The 26,160-nt window shown below is 42.8% G+C and overlaps 2 protein-coding genes across 2 annotated transcripts; one reads left to right on the top strand and one right to left on the bottom strand.

Annotated features, from left to right (window-relative positions):
• Positions 1-233: 233 nt before the first annotated feature.
• Positions 234-7,163, top strand: ENPP4 (ectonucleotide pyrophosphatase/phosphodiesterase 4). The gene is made up of 3 exons (XM_074153376.1): positions 234-1,056; positions 2,009-2,179; positions 5,255-7,163. Exons 1-3 carry the CDS (start codon positions 234-236, stop codon positions 5,617-5,619), a joined length of 1,359 nt encoding a protein of 452 aa, XP_074009477.1. The 3' UTR covers positions 5,620-7,163.
• Positions 7,164-9,006: 1,843 nt separating this feature from the next.
• ENPP5 (ectonucleotide pyrophosphatase/phosphodiesterase family member 5) lies at positions 9,007-24,297 on the bottom strand. The gene is made up of 4 exons (XM_074153728.1): positions 24,257-24,297; positions 20,144-21,013; positions 15,631-15,807; positions 9,007-14,227 (listed from the first exon to the last, which is right to left on the bottom strand). Exons 2-4 carry the CDS (start codon positions 21,006-21,008, stop codon positions 13,857-13,859), a joined length of 1,413 nt encoding a protein of 470 aa, XP_074009829.1. The 5' UTR covers positions 21,009-21,013; positions 24,257-24,297; the 3' UTR covers positions 9,007-13,856.
• Between the last annotated feature and the right edge of the window lie 1,863 nt (positions 24,298-26,160).

The raw sequence follows: 26,160 nt of genomic DNA, 5'->3' as shown, positions 1-26,160 counted from the left end.
AAAACTATGACAATATATGAGAGACTTCTGAAGTCAGTAGGGAAATACAGTGCTGATTTCAGTGGTTGTTTAGACCGGTTATTTTGCAGTTAACCTCTAGAAGGATGATGTATGTAATGTATAGCTAGTTAAACTGGTTCCGGTACGATTATTTTGTGTTACATGCCTTATCTTTTTTTTTAATTTTCCAGGTGCATCTGATTACCTACTGAAAACACTTTGAAGTATCAACAATGAACTCGATGTTAACGTTACTTTTTTCTGGATTGGTTGCCTGTTGTGGTCACTCCACCGGCGATTCGGTGTCCAGGTTACTCCTCGTGTCCTTTGATGGCTTCAGGGCTGATTACTTGGAAACCTACAAACTTCCTCATCTTCAGGAGTTCATTGCGGATGGTGTGCTTGTAAAACAAGTTACGAATGCTTTTATCACCAAGACATTCCCGAACCATTATACCATAGTGACAGGTTTATATGAAGAAAGCCACGGCATCGTGGCTAATGACATGTATGATGTGGATGCCAAGAAGAAGTTTTCCCAGTTCAACGATTCGGATCCCTTCTGGTGGAATGAGGCAGTTCCAATTTGGGTAACAAATCAACAGCAGGGAAATGGAGTAAGTGCTGCTGCAATGTGGCCTGGTACCGATGTAAAAATTAACGATACCACCCCTCGGTTCTTTATGAAGTATAACTTTTCAGTAAAGTTTGAGGAGAGAGTGGAGAAAATTGTTGCGTGGCTGAACAGCTCTAATCCAGTAGTCAGTTTTGCTACTTTATACTGGGAAGAACCAGATGCAAGTGGGCACAAGTATGGACCAGAGGATACTGAGAACATGCGCAAAGTATTGGAAGAAGTGGATAATCATATTGGTTTCCTTACTAAGAAATTGAAGGCAGTTGGTTTGTGGGACACTATTAATATTATAATAACAAGCGATCATGGAATGGCCTCCTGTTCTGCAAAGAAGCTGATTGTCCTGGATGAATGCATCGGTCGCAATAATTATACTCTGATAGACAAGACTCCAGTTGCTGCAGTGCTGCCAAGAGAGAGTATGTTTTGGTGTTTTTTAAGTCATACGCTGAGAAATAAATCTTGTTTATGTTACTACTAAAAAGTACACACGATAGTAGACCGTTGACACCTTTTGCAAAGCCAGGGTAGTTCATATTGAAGAACTTTGACATAGCTTAATGAATAAGCTAAAGAATGTTTGGGTATTTAGAAATTACCTTGTTTTGGTAATCAATGGGCCAAGGAGAGTTTCTTGTCAAATTGCTGTGGGTGGTAGAGATGGTCCTGGTACAGCTTGTTGAGAAAGTAGACAGGCGCGTAGTACGCCTGCTCTCCTGTTTCTCATTTCCTCTCTACGGTGGTAATTCACAGTGAGCATGAAATAAACCCTCGTGCTTATTCAGAGCAAAAAATGTCACTGTCTAAACTTCCAAGTAAAAATCTAAACCCAACTTAGATCCCTTTACCCCTTCTGTTTCTGTGAATGAAACTTCACTTTTCACACTGTAAATTCCATTTTTGTATCTTGGAGTAGTTACTGACAGGCATGTCTTAAATCCTGACGCTGCTGGTCTCAGTTGCCACAACTGTGGCTAGGCTGAAGCAATTCTAATGAACAAAGTGATTTACCCAGTAACAAAATGTAATACTTACTGCTTTGTATATAATATTGACTACTTTGATGTGCAATTGCTTTTTCTTGATTTCTGTGCTTGAATTTTGCCTTCCTCCTCCGCAGGCCCAGAGGGTGAGTTGAATTGTAGGTTCAAAACCACAGCCGTGAGGTGCCCGATTTAAAATGAGAACAAATTGTGAAATCCACCTCCATAAATGTAGTGTTTCATTAAGGACATTGAAAAATCCTTTTCTATGTGCCTTTTAAAAAAATAATTGTTTTGAAAAACATGGTTTTTAGGTTTAATGACAGATAATTGCAGTAAACAGGACATCATTTTGAGCCGTTTAACATACACATTTTTTTCTCGGCAGACAAGAGAGATGTGTACAACTTACTGAAAAAATGCAACAATCACATGAAAGTGTATCTTAAAGAAGAAATTCCAGACAGATTTCATTACCGTCATAATAAGAGAATTCAACCCATAATTCTGGTTGCAGACGAAGGCTGGACAATCGTACAAAATGAGTCACTTTCAAAATGTAAGTGCGTTTTCCTCGTTTGTGTTTTTGGTGGCTTACGTTTTTAAGCTGTTTTGTTTTTATTCCAGCCATCTGTAGGATGGTCTTAGTTTAGCGAGTGGAGTCCTGGCACTGTGCATCTTTAGGAACATCTCAACGTTTTCTAGGACCTTCTCAGCCTGAGCCTGGAGTGTTCTAACAGATGAGGAAGAGATGGGGATATTCCATTGGCTGAAAAGCTTTGTTATGTTCAATTTAATAGCCTGAGGTGCACTTTTAAGAGTTATCTCAGGCAAGTTAGCAGTCTGTCTCAAGCTTCCACTAGAGTGTGGTTTAACTGCTTTTTGTATATATAAAAAAAAAATATATATATGGGGAGCATAAATTGAAGAATGCAAGACACAGCATTTGATATTGCAGTGCATATACTAGGAAAAAAAAATAGGTGGGAGAAAATACTAAAAATAATAGGAATACAACAATAATGAGCAAAGAAGCCGGAGTTCTTCTTGCTAGGGGCATCAAGTAGCATGTTTTAAAGACAAAAACTGAAAAGGATGTTACCTCACACAGTGCATTGCTAAGCTCTGCACTTTCTTCCTTCTAGATGATGTGACTGACTGTCAAATTACATACATACATATATGTATATGTGTGTGTATATATATTTCCAGATGTTTCACATGCAGGGTTTTTTTGGCAGACGAAAAAGGCATGTATAACTTAATGAAAAAAAATGCAAGAGTCACGTGAAAGTATATCTCAAAGAAGAAATTCCAGACAGATTTAATTATCATCATAATGAGAGAATTCAACCCGTAATTGTAGTTGCAGACAAAGACTGCACGTGTGTGTGTGTGTATATATATATGTGTGTGTTCAGAAAGTGATTGGACAAATTAATGGAAGAAAAATCCATTAATAGAAATTAAATAAAGTAGTACCAGCTCCCAGGAGGTTTCTGAGCCGCCAGCAGCTCCAGGCGGGTTGGGATGTCGGGGCTGACCCTGCTGGGTACTTCCCAGACTCCCTGCTGCGACTGCTGTCAGAGACAGGATGCTGGGTGGTGTAAACTCTTAGTTTCACCCAGTTTGGTTGTTCTTACTGTCTGCCCTTTGCACGTTTAAATTCGAATTTTCTCATTATTTGCACAAAAGTACTACTTTCAATGTAAGATATGTTTACATTTTAATTTCCCGATGGATTTGCTACAGTCATCTTCAAATTTACAACATTTAGCACTTACGTTCTCTAATTAGAGGTGTCTCTCTTGTTTACGGTTAGATTCAATTTCAGGTATCTAAAAATAGTTAATAAGTTTATATTTGTAAGTAACAGCACTGTATCAGTTGAAGTGAATCATTTTGAAACAATTTTGCAAGCTGAGGCTTCCCAGAAGCAGGCAGGGGAGGGTTTAGCCTAAAAGGCTATTTAACATGGACAAAGTGGCAGCGCAATGACTGGCGAGTGTGCCAATAGGATCATGGAATGGTTTGGGTGGGAAGGGACCTCTAAAGGTCATCTAGTCCAGCCCCCCTGCCCTGAGCAGGGACATCTTCAACTAGATCAGGGATGGGGCATCTCCCGCCTCTCTGGGCAACCTGGGTCAGTGTCTCACCACCCTCAGTGTAAAAGATTTCTTCCTTATATCTAGTCTAAATCTCCCTCTTTCAGTTTCAAGGCATTACCCCTTGTCCTATCACTACAGGCCCCACTAAAGTCTGTCCCCATCTTCCTTATAGGGCTCTTTTAAGCATTGAAAGGTCGCTATAAGGTCTCCCTGGAGCACGTTATTAGGAAATTTGTGGTCGCATTTTAGCTGTTTACATTACACAAAAATTGGATGGAGTATTTCTTAAAAACCTACCAAATGTCCAAGTACTGGTGACCTCGTAGCCACAAACGTTTTGTTACGTGTCTGTCACAGGCATTGTGATCCTCTGACTGTATTTTGGGTTTGACTATTTGAGTATCTCTTCACCTGAAGTACCCAATCTGGTAGGCATGATTTGAGGGTACTTAATGTACTTGAATTGAACACCATCAAGGGGAAAGCGCTTGCCTTATAAGAAGTAATTAAAGTGTCTGCTTTGCAAGGGCAAAATGTCTTTCCAAAATCTGAGAAGTACAAATTCGCATTCCAGCTACTGACTCGTGGGGTGGCAACATACTTTTCAACTTGGCATGAGGAGTGGGAAGGGAAAAACTGGGGATGTTGAAGACTGAAAGGAAAAGGGATAAAGGAGGGGGGCTGGGAACCATGGCTGGAGACCAGTATGGGAAAAGACTTCTGGGGATTGGGGAAAAGGGACCAAACTCTGGGCTCACAGAATCACAGAATGATGTGGGGTTGGAAGGGACCTCTGGAGATCATCTAGTCCAACGCCCCTGCCAGAGCAGGTCCACCCAGAGCAGGTTGCACAGGAACGTGTCCAGGCGGGTTTTGAATGTCTCCAGAGACAAAGACTCCACCACCTCTCTGGGCAGCCTCTTCCAGGGCTCTGCCACCTCAAAGTGAAGAAGTTCCTCCTCATGTTTAGATGGAACTTCTATGTTCAAGTTTGTGCCCGTTTCCTCTTGTCCTGTCACTGGGCACCACTGAAAAAAGGCTGGCCCCTTGTTCTTGACACCCTCCCTTTAAGTATTTATAGGCATTGATCGGATCCCCCCTCAGTCTTCTCTTCTGCAGACTAAAAAGACCCAAGTCCCTGAGCTTTTCCTCATAAGAGAGATGTTCTAGTCCCCTAATCATCTTTGTAGCCCTCTGCTGTACCCTCTCCAGCAGTTCCCTGTCCTTCTTGAACTGGGGAGCCCAGAACTGGACACAGTACTCCAGGTGGAGCCTCACCAGGGCAGAGCAGAGGGGGAGGATAACTTCTCTTGACCTGCTGGTCGCACTCTTCCTGATGCACCCCAGGATGCCATTGGCCTTCTTGGCCACAAGGTTTTTTCAGTGTTCAGTCCAACAGCTGCTTTTATGTTCTGCGTTAGTCTTTGGTTAAAAACTCCCCTTTTGGGAGTGCGGGGGAGATAAGAAGGGGGGAATTACTTGATATGCAAACAGTGATGTTAACTCTTAACTCTGCCTTTCTCCAGTAGGTGACCATGGCTATGACAACGCTCTCCCAAGCATGCATCCCTTCCTGGCTGCTCGCGGGCCTGCTTTTCAGCGGGGATACAAGCAGAGCACGATGAACAACGTTGACATTTATCCCATGATGTGCCACATCCTGGGACTGACACCGCAGCCGCACAACGGCACTTTCAGCAACACCAAGTGCCTGCTCGCTGACCAGTGGTGCATTAATCTTCCAGAAGCTATCGGGATAGTTATCGGGGCTTTGATGATACTGACTACCTTCACCTGCATTATAATAATCTCAAAGAATAGAATAACTCCCCCAAGGCCATTTTCCCGACTTCAGTTACAATGTGATGATGACGATCCTTTAATTGGATAGCGTGTGAGGAGCCTCGCTTGCTAAATAGCGATTTCAGGAAGGGTTTGAACTTGCACTGGACGGCTTTCTTCGATGCACTTTAAAGGTATCTGTATAAAGTACTGTACAGCCAGATCTCGCTAACTTGTTTGTGCTACCTGACTAGTTAGTAGTCCTGTAAAAAATATTTTCAGAACAAAATGGTCGACAGGTGGCTTTCTGCTGGAAGAGACGCTTAACAAAATAAGGATGCTTAATTTTTCATTCAAGCCTTTGAACACTTTCAAACTGAAAATCCAAAGTGTGAACTAGCCAAGATAGACTAAGTGAATTCTAACATTTGTAAATGATAATTGTTTTGGGTTTTTTTTTTTGTATTAAATTTAAATTAATGTTGACTCCTTTTAGTGTTCTTGTACCTGTGTTGAGAAGATCTCTTTTTAGGAGAGTTCAAAGCTCTATGTTTAGACAGTATATTCTGATTTTGTTCTTAAATTTGGGGATGAAGGGTGTAGAGAAGATCCAATACTTGGGTTTTCACCCTAAGCCAGCAATATGACCGGCAACCGGTGAGAAGGAAACCAGAAGTCAGTGAGGAAAGAATTAGTGCATATCACTTCTACTCTGAGCAATAAAGCATGTGGTTTGGCAGTTGCAACGCTGGGCAAATGGACATTTCTAGAGGTGTGCCTATGGATGACTCGGTTCCACGGATCCTGCACTCGGAGAGCTGGGATGGTATTAAGTTGTTTATCTCAAGGATGTCGATTCAATCCAAGAATCCTTGGATTGCTCAGTTTAATGGGCTGTAGTAGTAAAATTACTGTTTCTACACCCTGTGAAAAATTTTTCAGGTGTAAACTCTGCTGAAGGTGTTTCTGTAATAAAGGTGGTTCTGCCCTGTGTACCAGCTGATGGTTATCTTTTGAAGGCTGACAGGTGCTAAGTTCGATGTGCGATCATCAAGTAAGGATTCCAAACTCTTATTTTAAACCCTGGAGATTTAAAGTGGAAAAATGAATGTATTTTTTGAGATAAGATGTGTTATCTGTAGTGTCTAAGTTGTACAAATGTCAAGTTCTGGTGAAGACCAGTGCTAATGGTTCTCTTCATTGAGACTCTTGAGTCCTTGTCCATGGTCAAGTCTAGGAACTTGCCATAAAAAAAAAAAAATTAATTTGATTTAGCCTCTGTGATACCTTATCTTTTAGTGAGGAAAGAACGTGAGGTGAAATCTTTAATGCTAACCCAAAAGTCCTTTTCCTATGAGTTACCGAGTCCTTTTCCTACAAGTTGGAGAGTTTTAAGAACTGATAATTTGAAGGGAGAGAGCTGAGCTACGTGGTGAAGTGCAACATAGTTTCTTGCTCACAAGCTCAAATTCAATGCAATTTGGTATTAACCAGAGAGTGTTTTTTATTGATCTAACCGGGAGGCAGTATGGACTTTGGAGGGAAGGGTTACTTTTACCCGCCCACTGAAAAAAAAAATACATTTGAATTTTTAAAATGACATGTGGAACTTTTACTAAATTGTATCTTTCTGAGGATTCTCTTGTACTGATTAAAAACACAATATAAAAACTAACCTGTTCCGCTTTTTTTTTTTTCCCCTCTTCTTAAACTACTGGTTTCTACTTACTAATGCTTTATTCTGGATTAATCTGAGCTTGACAGAGTAACCGGACCGAATACGGAATTCACTTTCTCATCCTCCTGGAAGATTTAAAGTAATTAAATGCAGTAAGAGGTCAGGTTAATGAATAACTTGCAGGGGAGAACCCAGGCTTAGAGATGCTGTCAAAGGGAGGATGCTTGAATTCCTATCGTGGAGAGAGTTGTTAAGTTCTTGTAATTTTGCTAATAAAGGCTGCCATCCTCAGAGGGTGTCAGACATGCTGGGAGGTGCTTTGCATCATCCATATACAGAAAGGTTTGACTCAATTGAGGTATCTTTATCTTTCTGGCAGGCTTGGTAAGACCAAACTGTACTGTCCTCTGCCTGCGAGGGGTTTTTTTCTAGATGCTAAAACTGATTAGCACAGTATATGCTCTGATATTTTTCCCTTCCTCCTTCCCCCGAGTAGTTGTCGCACAGCATGTGATGGATGTGGTTTCAGTTCCTCTGTACATCGCCATCACAGGCCAGGTGTCAAGGTTACCACTAAGATTTTAATTAGCGGAAATGTAAATGTCAACTGAAGTGCAATGGCAGCACTGTAATCTGATATACAACTATTGTTACAGATGGGGAAATCTAGGTCTAAATGCATTTCTCCTTCTAGCTCTAAGGTAGCCCCTTCCGGTAAGAATTGCTGCAGGCAACTGCGTTCCTATGGAAGCAGAAGGTGAGTGGGAGCATCCAGCAGAAATCCTTAGTACCCTCTACTCCTTCTCCCTTTAGCGTTCAGATTACATAGGGCTGTCGTGGGAAGGGTTTAAAGAGAAAGTTTAAGTACTAATCAAGAAATAGGACAAACTATAGTTTGGTTACATTGCTAATTCTTTTCAATCGGTATGGTCTGAAAGAGGGCTGAGTATTCTTCCTGGCACAATTCTTCGCTGCTGGCAGGGAGGGTTTCAAAGTAGCTCTCGTACATCTAGAATTTCATACAGACCATGGGCAAATCAAGAGAATCTAAGAAAACACCTCTTTCTCCTTAGAGACAAAGTTTTGATATATTTAAAGATGATTATTTTTAAAAGCCTCAAACATGATGAAATATTTCTCCTACCTAATTACAGTTTGTATGAATTATTACTTGCCACAGTCAATGGCTGATTTCCTTTTGAATAGGTAATTAATTCAGAACAGGAACATGAGAAGCTGTGGCTTTCCCCTTCTTCAAAGCTGGGATAAAAGGAGGTATCATACGATAGTTTGTGACAACATTTCGGGGCTAAATAGACGGGACTCTGCAATGTTCATACAGGGCACGTCGTTAACACTTAAGCTATCATTGAAGTTTAGAAAGGAACAGGGGAGGTTCCTAACGCTGCTTCCCAGCAGTAAAGAGCGATGGTTCGTTATACTGACTGCCTCCGTAAGGGAACTCTCAACACTTGGTAGACAAGCCTTGAAACACCCACCCCCTCTGGGGTGATATGCTTTTTATTCTTTTTATTTTATATATATAAAATATATATTTTCTTTTTATTTTATATATATATATTCTTTTTATTTTATATATATATATTTTATATAAAAGCTTTTTATGCTTTTTATTTATTAGCAGCAAGGAAACAGTTCCAGAATCCAGCTGATTTCAACTAACTATAGGTCTAACACATTTGTTTTAGGGGGAAGTTTAACTTGCTATAAATCAAAAAGAACGTACTGCCTACGAAAATAAACCAACAACATCATGTACCTCCAAAGATCACACCACGGGGACAGATTTTTGCTTTAATATGCACGGTACCACTGTTTATTGCAAAAAAAACCCCCAGTAATAGACATTTGTTAATACAACTCAGATGAGGATTTCATTATGGAAAGGCCATCCATTTGCAGCGCTGCAGACACCACTCTTGAACTTACCCTTTTCACGTGTTTGCAACAAATTTTGTAGTCTAACATCTCATAAATGCACCTTTACTGCGGTACAGACATGCCATTTCTTGAAAGGTAGGTCCAGCAGCACAGGTACGGTCAAGCCAGCATCCACGGCCATCGCTTAAGCAGGGAAGAAGAGCTGGAAGTAACGCCTGTGGTATTTGCATTTTAGAAAACAGCCGGACTCAACGATTGTACATTTGTCATTCTTCCCACACACAGCTCAAGATTGTGTTGTCCCACACTTCTGAAAAGTCACGCTGCACAATCCTTCATCTTGTAATAGGCATTTTTGTGCTTTTGGTTGCTTTTTCTGAGACCACATTTCTTGTAAACAGCATTACTTCAGCTCCTTACCAAGAAAGCCTGGAAGATTTTTTTTTTGTACCGTTGTTGGTAACGGATAGCTGTAATTTCCATCTACAGCAGCAAGGTGGGAAATGAGATCTTTTGTAAGAACTTCGATCTAAAATTCCTAAGTTCTATCCCACTTCCAGTTATTTTTACTAAAGGCATACACTATGCAGAGTACAAGAAATATCTGGGATGCGTATGAGTTAATGCCGTTCTCCCCCAGCCGTCGTCGTCCCCCTCGATTCCAGCTTTGTTTTTTCCAGAAGTGTTGTTAAATGAAGCGAGCGCTCACTGCTTGCTAGCGCTATACCAAGATAGGAGTTCAACTTCAGCGTTTCCAAACAGGAAGAAACAAAGAAAACGTTTGACATCTGTCTTGGTTAGAGGTAAAACAGAACCAACTTTCCGTTCAGTAATTTTACATCTTAGCTAAGCCTCTTCTAACTCTCCGAAATTAACGGCATATTGTGGAGAAAACTGCTTGTTCTCAAGAGTGATAAGACCGACGTTTGTGCTCCATGCCAAGGAACGGCGTGCAGAGAGGCTCTTGCTTATACTTATTGCTAGAACAACCAAGGTCAGCCAAGTTCGTTATTTGCCCCGTTGGAGGGTCAGAAACAGAAAAAGCCTAGAGGGGTGCCACCTGTGGGGAGGAGCGCAGAAAAGAGGTGACCCAAACCTGAGCAACAGGGGTATTCCATCCCATCTGCCCCATGCTCAGTATAAAAGCTGAGGGATCAAAGGATCAACTCTCTTCCTTCAACGGCCGACATGCGAAGAGGACTCTGTCTGTTCATCTGCCTTTGATCCTGATCCGTGTGCTCCTGACTCCAGAGCTGGAACCCAGTTTCCATCCGCTGCTGAGTCCAATCTGGGACTTCCCCAGTGCCTGCTGGTCACATCATCCTGGGAGCTTGATATGTTTTTGTATATATCGTATCTATTTCAGTATTTTCTTCTTTTTGAATTTAATACTAATACTTCATTAAAGTAGTTTAGTTCATTCTAAACTTGTAAATCTCCTTATCTCTTCCTCTCCTCTCTTTTGGGGCCAGGGAGGAAGGGCCACCTGTCATTCTGTTTTTGGTAAATTTGGCCAAAACCACAACAACATCTCAAAGTACGCTTCACAGGTCGATAATGAAAGACAAATCATGCAAGCTTCTGTTTCCAAGCTTAAGTTACAAGCAGTACACAGTGTACTCAAATCCACTTTCCAATAAACTTGTTCCTACATCATTAAAAGTAGCACATACACAGAAACCAAATCCCACATCCTCCCCAGCCAAAAAGGGCAGTCTGAAAAAAAATAATCTCACATCACATCAGAGAAAGTTGATATTTTTCTCCAGTGGCATCATACGTGCTTTCAATTTCATTAAGCAGACACCCAACAACTCAAAATTAACACTGGCAAATATCCTGACAAGGAAACCACCCAAGAGGTACCTGCAAATACACCTACACAATACAGGAAACGTGTTTACACCTAACCTGAAATACCCGAATGCTGAAAGATTCCCTTCAGCGTTCTACAGTTTTGTTTTACCCTCCTCAAAGAAGGGCCTTACAGTGCAATACAGAACGATGACATCGAGAAGAATTCTCACGTTCGTGTTCCCAAACCCTTCGTTAGGGGAAACTACTGCTCGTCCCCTGTTGTGTGTTCGGGCAGGTAAGCCTAAGTCTCAGGACGACTGAACAACGCTGACCAACTTTGGCTCCTCCTTAAAATCAAGGGTCACTTTGGCTGATGATAGAACTACACCTCTCACAGTTTAAAAAGTGGGAGTTTAATTAACACTTCTGAGATGACAATGCGGTTATTTTTACATCTGCCATAAGCATTGCTATGAAATTACTGCGATAAGGAGGATTTCTACTAAAGCAGCCTGTTCCAAAGCAAGAAAGTATGTAACTGAAGTAGCTACAGGTGAGGATTATCACATCTCCCCTTTTCACTGTTACCCCCTTTTCACTGTTACTCCCTTTACCGAGGCTGGAGCTCCTTCTTTGAGCGCACACTAAATTTGTGCTACAATTTGTTTTTAAGTTGCAAATAAGCAAGAAAAGGTGCACTCAATGCATCAATTTGCTGTCTGCCATCCACTTTATGGAAGGTAGATGAGGCAGTGATTAATAACAATTTAGAGGTTTAGGTTTTCTACTTGGATTTCCCCAGCCTCTCTAGAAACTGCGGTGAACATCATTACTGCTTTCATCTCGGGGGTCAGGGACACCTAGCCCAGCTGATTTCCTTCAGTGATCTCTTATGAAAACGGCAACGTAGGAAAACAAGGCAGTACAGGGAGCAGTAACAGCAGGATGGCAGAGATGAGTCAGATTAAGTTAGATAAGATTTCACGCATATCCCCCAAATTAAGGGGCTGTCCTCCACCAGATCTGCTGGTTTCCTGCCTTCCTGAATCTACTGTTACAGCCAGAATTTCAGCATAGACCTTAAATTGGAGTATTTCATTGCCTTCCCTCTCAAGTGTTCACCGCACCGAGCTGTGGTCTCTGGAAACTTTCCACATCTCTTTGCAAGACAGCTCAATGCCAAGCAGGTGCCCCTGCCGTCACGGAGGAATCCGATAGATCATTTCTGACGCAGGGAGCAGCAGCTGGTTCGTGACATGGCACTGCAGAGTCACCACTGAGGCAGCGAAGAGCAGGCTCACTCCTGAACTGACCCAGACGTCGTTCGTTAAGTCTGGAATTAAGTTCAGCAAAATGAGTCTTGTGTGAGCAGCCCTCCCAGCTGCAGCATTAGACCATTACTCACACCTTGAGTCTGACAGAGCACGTTCCAAGGCCAAGACGTTCCCATCTTTGCCCTCTGCTGGGTGCTATGGATAAAGCAATAAATTGCACTCACAGAAATACCAGACCGATTATTTGTGTGAATCTTGAAAGAGCTTCTTTCCCCTTCAGGCATCATACTCAGAAGCAAAGTGCGGAGAAATACTAACTCACACAGGGAGGGGGAAAAAAAATTCAGCTTTTAAACAAGTCTGACAACTAAACAACTTTTCTCACTTCATACCATGATTTTCATACAAAGCTTAGTCAGCAGCTTCTCACCTACCATTTAAGTGAGCTCATCAAAAAACCCCACAACAGCAAGATTTATTGCCTCACAAAAAAGAATCAGAGTAATATATATAGATTCGTTGACTCAGAATGAATAATTTTCCCTGACAAAGACTTTCCTCTGGACGAATAAACTCCAGTCTTATAACTTTTTTCATATTAAAGTGTGCTTTTTCAGATTTAAGAGTATATATGGCTTAAGATGTATATGGCTGTTCCTGAAATTGCATGGCTAATCCTACTCATCAAATTCTAAGGTCCACCCAGACGTATCAGATGAAACCCAAGACAGCAATCCAAGCTCACGCCCGAGAAGTCTCCAGTAACAGGTCTGATGTTACACCCAGTGACAAGCTTGACAGCACTCAAACCAGCTTGTACATGAATGTTCCTTAACTGATTCCTGAGCCCTACTCTCAAAGAACCCTCTTACCACAGAAATATAGACGATTCCATCTGGATACACAGGTGTTGTGCTTGTACGTTCCTTTAAACTGTCAGCAGCATAGAATTCCCAGAGAATGTAGTCCAGTGTACAGGAAACCATAGAAAAAGTAAAGACCTACATTTACCTAAAATTGTAAAGACCTATATCTACCTAAATTAAAAAAAAAAAACCAAGAAGTAGTTTAATGCTGATTGCTAAAGACAATACCACCTAGATTCATATTTGGGGGCTACAACTAACACAGTAGTTTAAAGAAATATGCCTAACTCCAAACTTAGACACTTAGCACTGCATGACCTAGCTTAACAATAATGTTGTTAAGGCAGGATTGAATCCACCAAGCTACCTGTCATGGTGATCCATGCAAACGCTTCCTTGGGCAGGGAAGAAAAAACACCCCAAAGAAGTCTAGTCACATTCAGTGACGTGTTAGATTCTAAGAGCCTTAAACCTCTCAAAGGAAATAAAAAAGGGTTGGTTGCAAATTAAATCACCAGGAAATAGTCTGTGACGTGCACCTCGGCTGATGTTAGAAGTCGCTCAGACTGAGGTATTCAATGTCACCACATGTCTAAGAACTTAAACAGCTTTCCAGGTTTACCTAGAATATTTTCAGCCCCTGAAAGATTAAGTGGTTGTAGGGTGAAACAGAAACACGCTCTTTCTCTGCACACCTAGTACGTTGGGACTCCAGTGTACCAATGGATCAGTATCCGCTTCCTTTTACTCCCCATGTGCTGATCCACCTCTATTTTTTTTTTATATAAGCTTATTTTAAGCATCAAATAGAAGATAGTACCAAGCATTATTAATCTTGCAACAGTGGCTGTGCAGCTTCAGGGTGTTGCATTTGCATGGTATTCGCTTGGGTGAGGACAAAATGCTTAACAAAAACTGCAATAAAAACCACAACAAGAAAACCGCCCAAAAAGACTCCTATAGCAGTAGCATAGGTGTCTGCTCCGGGGGCTACAGGAACTTCTTCAGCAAGTAGGTCTTTCACGGCGCTGAACGAACCGTTGCTTGGCAGCGGGTTAATACCAAGGAGATGGCACAATAAGGGGTACAAGTCTGTAGCATTCATGCCTTCTCTGGTGGCATTCTTTCGGAAAGCAGGCCCAACTGCCACAAAAATTGGATGCATTTCTGGTAAGATGTTGTCATATCCATGATTACCAACTAGAAATAAAAGACAGATAGAGGTCAATATTCTGAAGTTGCAAAACAAGCATTGAACCTTTTCCCAGAATTAGCGTCACAGAGAAAAGGAACAGCCATCATTTATTCTTGCAGAGGTTTAGAAGAATCATTTTGAACAACAGCACTAATGTCTCCTTGCAAATACCAAGCCTCAGAACCGCAAAGAGAAGACGCCTTAAAAAGAAAAAAAGAGTGGACGGCACTATTTAAAAAAAAAAAAAAAAATTAAAGAAAAGTAAGCTCACATGGCAGTAACAGCACTGACAATGGCATGCTGTACTGCATCCAAGTTTCCTTGTTTTTTCCTCAAGGACAAACTCCAACTTTGCAACTGGATCAGATCTCTTAGGAAAAAAAAAAAAATCATCCATATAGAGACAGACTGTCTATTTGACTCCTAGAAGCAGAGAACTTAGGCTCTGACTGCTTTGACATTTTGTCCAATGTTATGTACTATTTACTCATGAAGAAGTAAAAGAGTTCACAGGTCTCACTACAGGGTGTCCAGTGGCCCTTCCTTACAGGGGCACTACAAACTCTGAGCAAGTGAATAAACACGCAGGCACAAAAATCTGCTCTCATCAGCTATCAACAACCAAAAAACTTGTTAACTCTTGGAGGTAACGCCCTTCAGCTTCACAACAAGCGGCAAAGTTTAAAAGGTTTTCAATTAAGAAACTTAAGAACTGACTGTATGACACCTGTGTTTTTTCTCCTAACTAACCAAAAGTCTCCATTCTACCTATAATAAATCTCAAAATGCCAATTGAGGAACTCAAGTGGTTTTTTTTTTTTTTTTTTCTCCAAATCACCTCGAATGCATCTTACTCTATAAGGCAAATGAAAATGACTGCTGTACAGTGACACAGCATTCACAGACTCTTTCTAGAAGTAGACCCAGGTTACTGTACGTGGAGGCTTCCACAGAAGTTGAGGACTTGCAGAAAGCACTCTCATATTTCCAACCCAACCCTTCTCCAGTAAATAAATAGTCCACAATAAAACAAAGCTATTCATCCTCTATTCAATATCTTCAGTTGCAACTTCTTTCTTTTTTTAATCTCTCAGGAAGTGATTGTCAGTTTGCTAGATCTCACAAGAAGACCTCAAGTACGTGGCCACTAAATCATGTGAATGATCTTATCTCAGTAAGTTCCGTCTTTAGAAACCGTAAATCCCATTCCCCCTCCCCTGTTAGTTGGATGTTTCCCATCCCATCAGGAAAAAAAAATTATAAATTCTACATGCTTAGCTTCAGAGTTTCCCCTCCCAGTCTTAAAAAAAAATATTATAAAAATTAACATTGGTTGAGATTGGGAGAGAAAGCACCATGTCTCTGACTAGGAAGATACAGCAAAACACTGTAAAGACAGAATACTTACGTTGAAAACCGTCAGACTTATTCTGTACAATTTCCCATCCTTTATCAGCTACTGCTAAGATTGGCTGAATTTTACTGTTGTGTTTATAATGCAATCTATCTGGAATCTGCTCCTTTTTATATACAGTCATGTTGGGATGAGCATTGGCCAAAGCTTCATATACTTCATCCAGTTTGCCTTCAAACAAACAAAAGAAACAAAAGACAAAACTTAAGAACACTGATATGTTTACTGAACTCATCAGTAGTTTAAATACAGCTGGAAGAAGCGAGCAAAATACACTTCCCCAAAAGCTAATTATAGCTGTAGGAGACCACAGCGGATTACTGTGAGAAATCCGGAGCGCCATTCACACCTGGCATCAGACTTCACAGCCTATTCCTAAGCAGTAAGTCCCTCCCTAATTTTAGAAAAATCCCGCATTTCATAGTTATCAGAATGGAAGCTTCTCACAAGAATGAGTTAGAAAGCATTCAGTTAAGTCTCACAGAAAAGAAACCAGCTCCTCCTAGCTCCATGCAAAACCTGAAACCAAGAAGACAGATAGCTGTTGAATGTGTTTATGAAATAATGTGCGCATTAAAGCCATATTCTGTCTTTCCCCCAGTTGGCTATCATGACAAGTGACACTTTTTATTTATTTTAAAGCAGCTTAATTGTTAGTTGCTCTCCTTTAAAGGGCCAAAGAGAGCAGACACTTTGTTTCTTGGCATCTCTGAAAACTTATTTCTCAGTGAACCCAACTATTTATTTCTCCTTCTAAAAGATGCTCCAATAAACAGCTACGTATTTGACCTCATTCGATTCCCAGTTTTGATCTCCTACCATTCTGAACGACAAGTTTAGCCAATGTAGAAAGAGTAGGGAGTTTGTTGCTACGCGCCATGTAACATCATAGCATCAGCAATTAATTGCCTAGGGATAAGCAAAACCAGCTTGCATTAACCTTTCAAGGGAAGCCCTCAGGTCACAGTCCAGATTCCAGCAAGATGTTAGGAGCTGTACAAAGACTGCAGGGGCCAAGCAGGGAACACACGACAGACACACGAAGGGACAGGCTGGACTGGCAGATGGAGATGGCACTTTTGGTCTAGGACTGTCAGCCACTCTGTGTATTCAATGTGTAGGAGCACTACCTACTCCTTCTTATTCTTAGTGTCTACTCCTGTCCCTTCCCTAGTCATTTACTGCATGGTGAGGGTAAACCCTCAACAGCTGTACTAACACTACCAAATAAATAGGTATTTTCCACCCCCGATTTTTTATTTGCTGAGCTTTGCTTTCCAGTAAAAGTCACTGACCAGCCAGACAGCAGTTGGACAAGCTTGAACAGCAGCACACAGAAAGGAGGAACAAGGGCACAAAGACAGGAACACAAAAGCAAGTTCAGAAATCTACACAGAATCATAGAATTGTCTACGTTGGAAGGGACTTTTCAGATCATTGAGTCCAATCATCACCTAACACTGACAAAACCCATCACTAAACCATATCTCTAAGCACTACCTCTACCTGTCTTTTAAATACCTCCAGAGATGGCAAGTCCACCACTTCCCTGGGCAGCCTGTTCCAATGCTTAATAACATTTTTGGTGAAGAAATTTTTCCTAATATCCAATGCAAACTTCCCCTGGCGCAACCGGAGGTCATTTCCTCTTGACCTATCGCCTATTACCTGGGAGAAGAAACAGACCCCCACCCCGCTACACCCTCCTTTCAGGTGGTTGCAGAGAGCGAAAAGGTCTCCCCTCAGCCTCCTTTTCTCCAGGCTGAACAACCCCAGCTCCCTCAGCTGCTCCTCACAAGACTTGTTCTCCAGACCCCTCACCAGCTTCGTTGCCCTCCTCTGCAGCACCTCAACATCTTTTTTGTAGTGAGGGGCCCAAAACTTCTGAGCAAGTTTCTTCAATCCCCCCCCCCTCCTCCATCAGAGCACAGATTCCTACTGAGGGCTGTGCAGTGTGTCTCACAGCCTTCTGTTACGAACCAAATAACTCAGCTCCATGACTTATTTCAGTACTTTGTGCTACACACACACACAATTCGGACAGACAGCCGAGTTCACAGCTAGTCTCTGCAGCCCAGTTTCACCACTACAAGGTCTGAAGCTCGGTTGGAAGACGTTGACATTTTCTTTGTGGCCAACACTGCTGTTTTTAGCAGACAAGTGGGATTTAAGCACATCCTGTCATTTTGACTTCTCGTTTCTCACCAGTTCTACCTTCCCAGCCTGCTATACATCCTGCAGTGGGTGTTCCCATGAGTGAGTTCTTCTCCGACTGCCTGTCCCAAGAAACGGTCATCCTGAGGACCACAAGAACAAGTACTTAGTTTTACCCGGGATGCTGCCTGAAGTAAACCAAGGATAAAATCTGGTCAACCATTTACAGCATGCATGGAGTTTTGAATGTATCTCAGGAAAAAAAAGTCTGGGAGGAGGTGCCCAATGTCTTGAAAGAAACCATCTTCGTTTTCCCCCTTCAGTTCCTAGGATCCAGTAGAGAAATTCTGGAGGAAAACTGGCAATAGATTCATGTATAATGTTTCTTATCTCAAATTGGCATAAAAAAACCCCAATCACTAAACTTAAGAAACACAATAAAGGTCAAGAGGAGACAGTAAAAGTCCAGATACAATAGAGAGAGTTACAGCAACAAGGAAAGGGACTCCAATCTAGCATTTCTAGGACTATATTAGTAACAAAATTAATTTCATTATGTCACTTTTCTATATGGGTTAACAGGGAGGAGAAGCCTCAAATATAGCGAATTATGACTTTACACTAAATTAATTATTTGAATTAATATATTTATATTAAATGCAAGAAAAAGGCCAGCATCACCAGCTGTGCTACAGGCACCATCCTTGTCAACACATAATTAGTTCCACACACACTAATACACTAGCACGGTTAAATAATGGCTTTAATCCACCTCTCAGGGAAGAAATATGCAGCCAAACAGTTAAAGGAGCAGAAATAGCTGATTTTTAAACATTTAAAATTTTTCTCAATGTCTAAGTTTTACCATTCCCTTGGTTTAAGCAAGACAAATGGAATGACTGTTGAAGAATCAGTCTTAGGTACTTAAGTATATGTAATTTCATCGCTAAACTGAGAACGAAGGTCATTGTTTTATAACAAAAATTACAGCTGGTAACACAGAAGGAAGGAATTTTAGCTGTGCTCAAAACTAATTCTTGTTTACTGGTAATGTAATAAATATCTGAATCTCTGGGCAAAACTGAATCCAAGCTATTTCTGAAATCCATCAAAATGGCTTTTTTACTCTTCTGTCATCTAATTGCCAGAGAGATACTGTTTCTTTTCAGCATTTAGCAGACAGGAGAATCAGGTTACGCATCTTCAAGTTCTCATTTACTGTACTAAGGATGTTTCAGCACTAAAGTTTACTTTTACAACTCCTTTATTTGGTAACGAGAACATCCTGGGCAACCATGTTTGTCTGCATTAGGTGGGAGGTCCCAAACTCAGCTCTTCTGTCACCACCGAGAAGAGCAGCACCCAGCTACAAGCACCCGAGTGTGCTAAGGCAGGAAAGAATCTCAGTTTGGACAAACTAACACTTTGGAGTATTCTTCAAACTGAAAATGACAAGAGATACCTTTAAATGTGTAAACAAGTAACTTAAATCTGCAAAATACCCTCCCTGCTGGGGCATTAAATACACAGTGCTATCCATTAGTGATGGAAATGTTATTGAAAACTTAAAAACCACCTTTTTCAAAGGTCACCTTAAAACTCACCTTCCAGATTGATCTTCCAGATCCTCTGCCCACACACAAAAAAATGCTATTTTCCAGGTTAACGCATTCACACCAAAGTTATAGCTTTTGCTCATCAAAAGAAAGAGCAGCACCTCTACATCAGTGACATTAAACACACATCTGACACTTAAGCAACCCTTCAATGACTGCAACGAGACTTCAGATTTCAATTCCAACAGTATTCTTGCCCATTATTATCACAACAAAAATGGTATGAACGTAACTAGCTGGCTGTTCAGCGTGATGGGGGAAAAAACCTGAAGCGTACTAGAATAGCTGGCAGCTAATCAAATAGCCAGCACAGGCTTTCCTTTTATCAAAGGTTCCCATCTGGTTTCAGTTTACTATTAGAAATCTAATCTCCCACTATGGCTTTAGCATCTTGATGAAAGGCAAGATAAGCAACATTTAGTTGTTATCTATCTAGAACGCCATTCACGCTTGATAATGCCGTTAGATTATCTTACTTCTCATAAGGGCTGAAGGGTATTTGGCAATATTAGTCAACAAAAGACAGATTTGCTCAGTTTTCATTTCAGAAAGTTAACCCAGGCTTTCGACAGAGCTAACAAAAAGAACAAAGAGGTGATCCTGCCAGCACTCCTTTTTCAAGGCTGATGTCCTACTGGCATCAGTGCTGCTACCGCCACCTCAGTTAAGGGACAAAGTCTATAAAATATCAATACTCAAGCATTTTCTTCACAGAATTTTACTGCTATAGCTCCTACCTTCTTTTGGCAAAACAGCTACTGCAGGAGAATGGTCAATGACTGTATAGAGCTCTCTATTCACATACTGATCAAGCTCAATGAGCCTTTCCGAGGAGGACTGGGACATTCCATGATCGCTTGTGATTATGACATTTATCACACCCCACAGCTTTGCTTTCTTCAGTTCAGAGATGAGATAACCCAGCTTTTTGTCAATATCACTGATTACCGGTCCCATCAGTGGGTTTTCCGGGCCCAGAACATGGCCCATCTCATCAGGCTGTTCCCAATATAGGAGACCAAAGTTTATGGGTTCTTCTGATGTAAACCAGTCAATAAGCCTAGCAACTCTATCTTCAAAGGAAACAGATTCATTGTAGGGCATATAATACGTAGGATAGACTCCATGGATTTTGACATCTGTTCCAGGCCACATAGCTGCTCCGGTTTTATGTCCCTCCTTCTGGTTTGTTACCCATATTGGGCTGGCTTCTTCCCAGAATCTGGAGTTATGGACATCCATTTTGTTCAGAGAGAAAGTTTCATTCAGAATAGGATCATACATCTCATTAGCAACTATACCATGGCTTTCTGCATAGAGACCAGTCACCATTGTATAATGATTAGGATACGTTTTCGTTATAAACACATTCGTGACCTGTTTGACATGAACACCATTCTCCATGGCATAATGAAAATTGGGAGTTGAGGCTTTATAGATGTAATCCCATCGAAATCCATCGAAAGATACTAGCAAGACCCTGGGCCGGGCTGCCTGGAGAGACAACGAACTTGGAAGAAATAGTAAGAAAACTGGCAGGACTTTCCAGTAGCAGTTCATGGCTATTCTGGAAGGTATTCGTCCCCTCTTCTGAGGCAACATGGCATCTGTGGGGCAGAGACAGAAGATTTGTTTGCGTTAACCTGTTTGTCAGAGTCATAACGTAGCTTTAAGAATGAGCAGCTAAAATAGTCGTTATATATTTATAGATCTTGCCTTACTAACACTGAGCACTCCAAACATAGGAACAAAACTTTTTACCTGTCAGTTACATTGATATCCCAATTTCAGAGATGGGAGGTGAGAGACTACACTTTGTTGAATGAAAAGCAACTTCTTTATCCAAGACCACTGCCCAATCTCTTCCTTTTTTCTTCCTGCTCCCAATACACAGGAACTCCTGCTCTTGCAACTTGACAAGTTTTCAAGTATTTTCTGTACTCAGAATTGTAAGAAACCATCCTATGAGTAAGCTTCTGTGTGTTAAGAGTTAAGATCTAAACATCTGAGAGTAACAAGGTCCATCCCTACCAGAACTTTATAACCCTCATTAAAATCTTCTCTTCTGCGCAAGCGTGGGCACAGACACACTAGTGTCACCCGGCAGAGCAGCGGCTGGGAGCAGAAGCACATACTGGAACTGGAGGACTCTTCACCTGCACAGCTCCCACCAGGGAGGGGGGACCAGCTAGAAACCATCACAGCTTCCCAGCCCCAACACTCGGTATGGGATTCCTAACTGTACTGAGGGCAAATTCTAGTGGAGATACTAACAAATAAGCTTTGACTTTCAGATACAGGAGTATATCTGCTAAAAAGTTTTGCTGCTCAAAAGGTGTCAGATCAAGAATTAAATAAAGAGCAGGAATATCAGTTTCCCAACATTTTATCACAACCCTAATGTGATCACAGCTCCCTACACAACTGACCTCTTATTGATCAACTAATTCTGATGTTTACTACCAAAGATCACTCCTAGTGTATAGACAGCTTTACAAACAAGTCATACAGGTAGCGTGCAGTTTACGTTCTTCTCACTAACCACTTATGTCTCTGAATGTTTGGAAAGAGGTGGCTGAAAGATTCAGCAGTACAGTTGTGAGCCACTGGAAACACTGCATCTTTCAAACAAGCATCATCTGTCCTTTCCAGTCAAATGCCACTGCTACCTGAACACAAGCAGCATGAAGTATGAAAGATACTCGGGTGCTGGAGCGAGTGCAGAGGAGGGCAACGAAGCTGGTGAAGGGCCTGGAAAACAAATCCTATGAAGAGCGGTTGAAGGAGCTGGGACTGTTTAGTATGAGGAAGAGGAGGCTGAGGGGAGACCTCATCACTCTCTACAACTACTTGAAAGGACACTGTAGAGAGGTTGGTGCTGGTCTCTTCTCACAAGCAAACAGTGATAGAACAAGAGGGAATGTCTTCAAGTTGCAACAGGGTAGGTTTAGACTAGACATTAGGAAGAAGTTCTTCGCAGTAAGAGTGATCAGACACTGGAACAGGCTGCCCAGGGAGGTGGTTGAGTCACCATCCCTGAATGTGTTTAAGAGTCGTTTAGATGTGGCGTTGGGGGATATGGTGTAGGGGAGAACTTTGTAGAGTAGGGAAGATGGTTGGACTCTATGATCCCAAGGGTCTTTTCCAACCTGAATGATTCTATGATACAAGAAAAACAAATCCCATCCATGAACTGCACAAGACGGTGACCACTCTACACTGTACCCTAAAGCATTTGCTCCCTAGATAAATATTCAACACTAATTCTGGTCATATGACTTAAGGATATCAACTATTCCTACGACCGGCATTCCTTATCTAATAGCGTGACATATTACACACAACTTCATACTGTATTGGGCTGTACTCCCCTGCCCAGGTCTCCCTCTGCCCTTCCCAAACACTTGCTTGTCCAAAACTCAGTTACCTAACTCAGGGTAAGTTCCCTGCAAGAACCCTCACACAGGATTTCCCCATCTATAACTGACCTCAAATTTCACGTTGATATTCCCCACTTCTTGCTCAAGAGCATCAGCCAACCACACGACCAGATACTGTCCAATCCAATCCTGCACGTCGGCTGTACTGACACTCCACACAGTTCCCTTTAGGCTCCCATTTTTCAGCAATCCTCTGGAACCAGTCACTACTGAAATTTGGCTGGAAAACAGTGATTGTGTAACCAATAAATCCATATTAATATCCAGAGTACATAAATATCCTAGCTAATATAAAGAGTGATAGCTTAACAAGCATCTCAAAACCAATGCAATGATGGAGTAAGATTTGTTATTTCGGTAGAACACAAGATATTTTCCATGGGAATTTTTCCTACTTTTGATTCCCCAACTAAATCTCTCATGTATATGTATATATATACATGCATTGTTGACTTGCAGGCAAACGTTACACTGAACCGGTGTGTCTCCTAAAATTAAAATCCAGGCCTAGAGCTCTGCTTAAGAACGAACTGACACTTCGAAGCCGTAACTCCCCTTTCAGCAAACGCCACAGACTCAAAGGCTGCAGAATCACTCGGTTTCACCCGATGTGGGATTTCTTTCAGCTGAATCTGAAGGAAGATAAGGAGAACACACCGCTGCGGCCTTCTGAACCCCCTCTGCCAAACTAAACGGAGCCCGAGGCTGAGTCATTAAATTGCCCCTTTTGGGGAGTGACAAGTACGAATTTAGGTCCTGTGAATTTCACACAGTTTATGATGTCAATATCACCTAATCCTTTAATGGCATCTTTTCATAAATAATGAATAATGGTGATTTTGTTGGTTTTTTTCCAAGGCCTTCCTATACTGGTCTTCACTGGGTACAAGCTGAGCAGGTCTCTGCAGAAGCCCAGCCCCACACAGCACAGCGCCGGGGTTCCCGGGGGGCTCTGGTGGGACAAAGTGTCCGACTGCCCAAGGCTGGGGAGCTGCCACACAGACGGACAGATGGACAGACAGACACACAGGTGCCCAGGGACCCGTTCAGCAGCCAGAGGAGCTCAGCACACAGAGGAATGATAAGACCAGGTCGGCCTTCCCCCTGCACAGCCGCCTCCAACAGCGGTCGGCCACCCCTGTGGAGGCTTTACCTCACCCTGACAGGCCAAACTCCCCAAGCAACACCCTGAGAGGCCAAACTCCACAAGCAACACCTTGAGAGGCCAAACTCCCCAAGCAACACCGGCACCGAACAACCCCGCGCTCCCACTCGCCAGAGACCCCCCGCCTCGACGCGCAGGGCAGCCCCCACCGAGCTCCACTCGGGCCTAACGAACCGCCCCTATGCCCCTCGGTCCAGACCGCCCCGACTCCCACCGCCCCGCCGGGCCCTCCCCTCACCCGTTACCTGCCGGCGGCGGAGGAACACCACACCCCACTGCCACCTCACCGGGCGGAGGCGGCGGACGCACGCAACGCCGCGCTGCGGAGTGGCCGGCGGGGCTGTCAGTCAGCGCCGGGTAACGGTCGCGCCGCCGTGAGGGGAGGGGAGGCGGGGCGGGGCGGAGCCGCCGTGAGGGGGAGGCCGTGAGGGGCGGCGGTGGGCGTTATAGCGGGTCGTACGGACCCTGGGAGGGATGGGTGGCGCTTCCCGGGTGTCCCTGAGGCAGCGCCCGGGGGAAGGCCCCCGGCGTTTTATCTGCCGCCTTTAGGAGCGGAGCGGCTTGGGGAGAGCCCCGGGTTGCCGGTGGGGCGGTTGTGCGGGCCGCAAGACGGGTGTCGGTGCGTGTGGTGAAATTGTTTTAAATAGATGATAAATGGGGCAGGGGCTGGGCTGGCTGTGCTTTGACCTGACTTAAGGCAAGGAGCAAAATTCACTTTCCGGATATCGGCAAGTGCTTCTTCAGTTTAAAAAAAAAACCTATAGAATCATAGAATCGTCTCGGTTGGGAGGGACCTTTAAGATCATCGAGTCCAACCATCAACCTAACACTGAAAAAACCACCACTAAACCATGTCCATCAGCACCACATCGACACGTTTTCCAAATACCTCCAGGGATGATGATTCCACCACTTCCCTGGAAAATTTGTTCTGATTTGGGTGTTTTTCTACCTGCTTTTTTTCACCTCTTGTGTTCTGAGGCTCTAAACTTTCCATTCTTTTCCTGGAAGGTAGTTTTTCCTGTGTTGTGATGTTCAAGGACAATAGCTGTGTCCTGGAATGAAGAGGAAAATCCGCTTGTCCCTCCTCGCCTCACTGGCAACTGAACTGCTGAAGGGGACAAAAGTCTGAGCTGGGTTTCCCACTTCCATAGTTGGGGATCTGTGGTACGTACAGGTCCAAAGCCCACTCCTTGTGTTTATACACAAACCTTACCCCACCTTGTGGCAGTGTAGAAAAACCATTATACTTTCACTGGTGCATAGGAACGTGCTACTTTGTAGCTGGCACTGCCTAATTTAAGCGTCCTGGTGCAAACAAGTATTACGATGCAAAGAAAACAAAATTTTGGGGATTTTTTTCTTTTTTTTTTTTTTTTTTTTTTTTGGCCTAGTCCATACAGGATGAACTTGCTGTCTTGTTGATGGCACCCTACTGGAGGCTTCACATCTCTGACACAGTACATTATTAGTAAGCGGGTAGAAAAGGGTTACGCATAACCTGTGTACAGGCTGTAAGCCAGGTAAGGTTCTGGTTCTGTCCTCTCCTTTCTCTGTGAAGTTACGGCTTGGCTTCCTGAGCTGGAGATCACTGAGCTGGCCGGGCTCCTGCCATGAGGGACTCATCCAGCAGGTCAAGGGAGGTCATCCTCCTCCTCTACTCCGCCCTGGTGAGATCCTGTCGAGTGCTGTGTCAAGTTCTGGGCTCCCCAGTTCAAGAGAGACAGGGAACTACTGGAGAGAGTTCAGTGTAGGGCAACAAAGATGATTAAGGGATTGGAGCACCTCCCTTATGAGGAAAGGCTGAGAGAGCTGGGACTCTTTAGCCTGGAGAAGAGAAGGCTGAGGGGAGACCTTATTAATGCCTATAAGTATCTAAAGGGTGGGTTGAAGGATGATGAAGCCGGACTCTTTTCAGTGGTTCCCTGTGGCAGGACGAGGGGCAATGGGCACAAGCTGGAACATGGGAAGTTCCATTCAAATATGAGGAAAAACTTCTTTCTGGTGAGGGTGACAGAGCCCTGGAACAGGCTGCCCAGGGAGGTTGTGGAGTGCCCTTCTCTGGAGATCTTCAAGACCTGCCTGGATGCAATCCTGAGTAATGTGCTCTGGGCAATCCTGCTTTAGCAGGGGAGTTGGACTAGATGAG

The sequence above is a fragment of the Numenius arquata genome, chromosome 9, assembly GCF_964106895.1.
Source record: "Numenius arquata chromosome 9, bNumArq3.hap1.1, whole genome shotgun sequence".
Taxonomy (NCBI): Eukaryota; Metazoa; Chordata; class Aves; order Charadriiformes; family Scolopacidae; genus Numenius; species Numenius arquata.
Note: the sequence above shows the minus strand (reverse complement) of the source record. Positions and strands in the feature narration are given on the sequence as shown.

Coding starts and splice junctions, on each gene's coding strand:
- ENPP5 (XM_074153728.1), bottom strand. CDS start 21,008: ATGTTGCCTCAGAAGAGGGGACGAATACCTTCCAGAATAGCCATGAAC. Junction 15,808..20,143: donor AGCTGTTTTGCCAAAAGAAG/GTAGGAGCTATA, acceptor GTTTGTTTGAAG/GCAAACTGGATGAAGTATAT. Junction 14,228..15,630: donor TAAGTCTGACGGTTTTCAAC/GTAAGTATTCTG, acceptor TTTTATTTCTAG/TTGGTAATCATGGATATGAC.
- ENPP4 (XM_074153376.1), top strand. CDS start 234: ATGAACTCGATGTTAACGTTACTTTTTTCTGGATTGGTTGCCTGTTGT. Junction 1,057..2,008: donor TGCAGTGCTGCCAAGAGAGA/GTATGTTTTGGT, acceptor TTTTCTCGGCAG/ACAAGAGAGATGTGTACAAC. Junction 2,180..5,254: donor AAATGAGTCACTTTCAAAAT/GTAAGTGCGTTT, acceptor GCCTTTCTCCAG/TAGGTGACCATGGCTATGAC.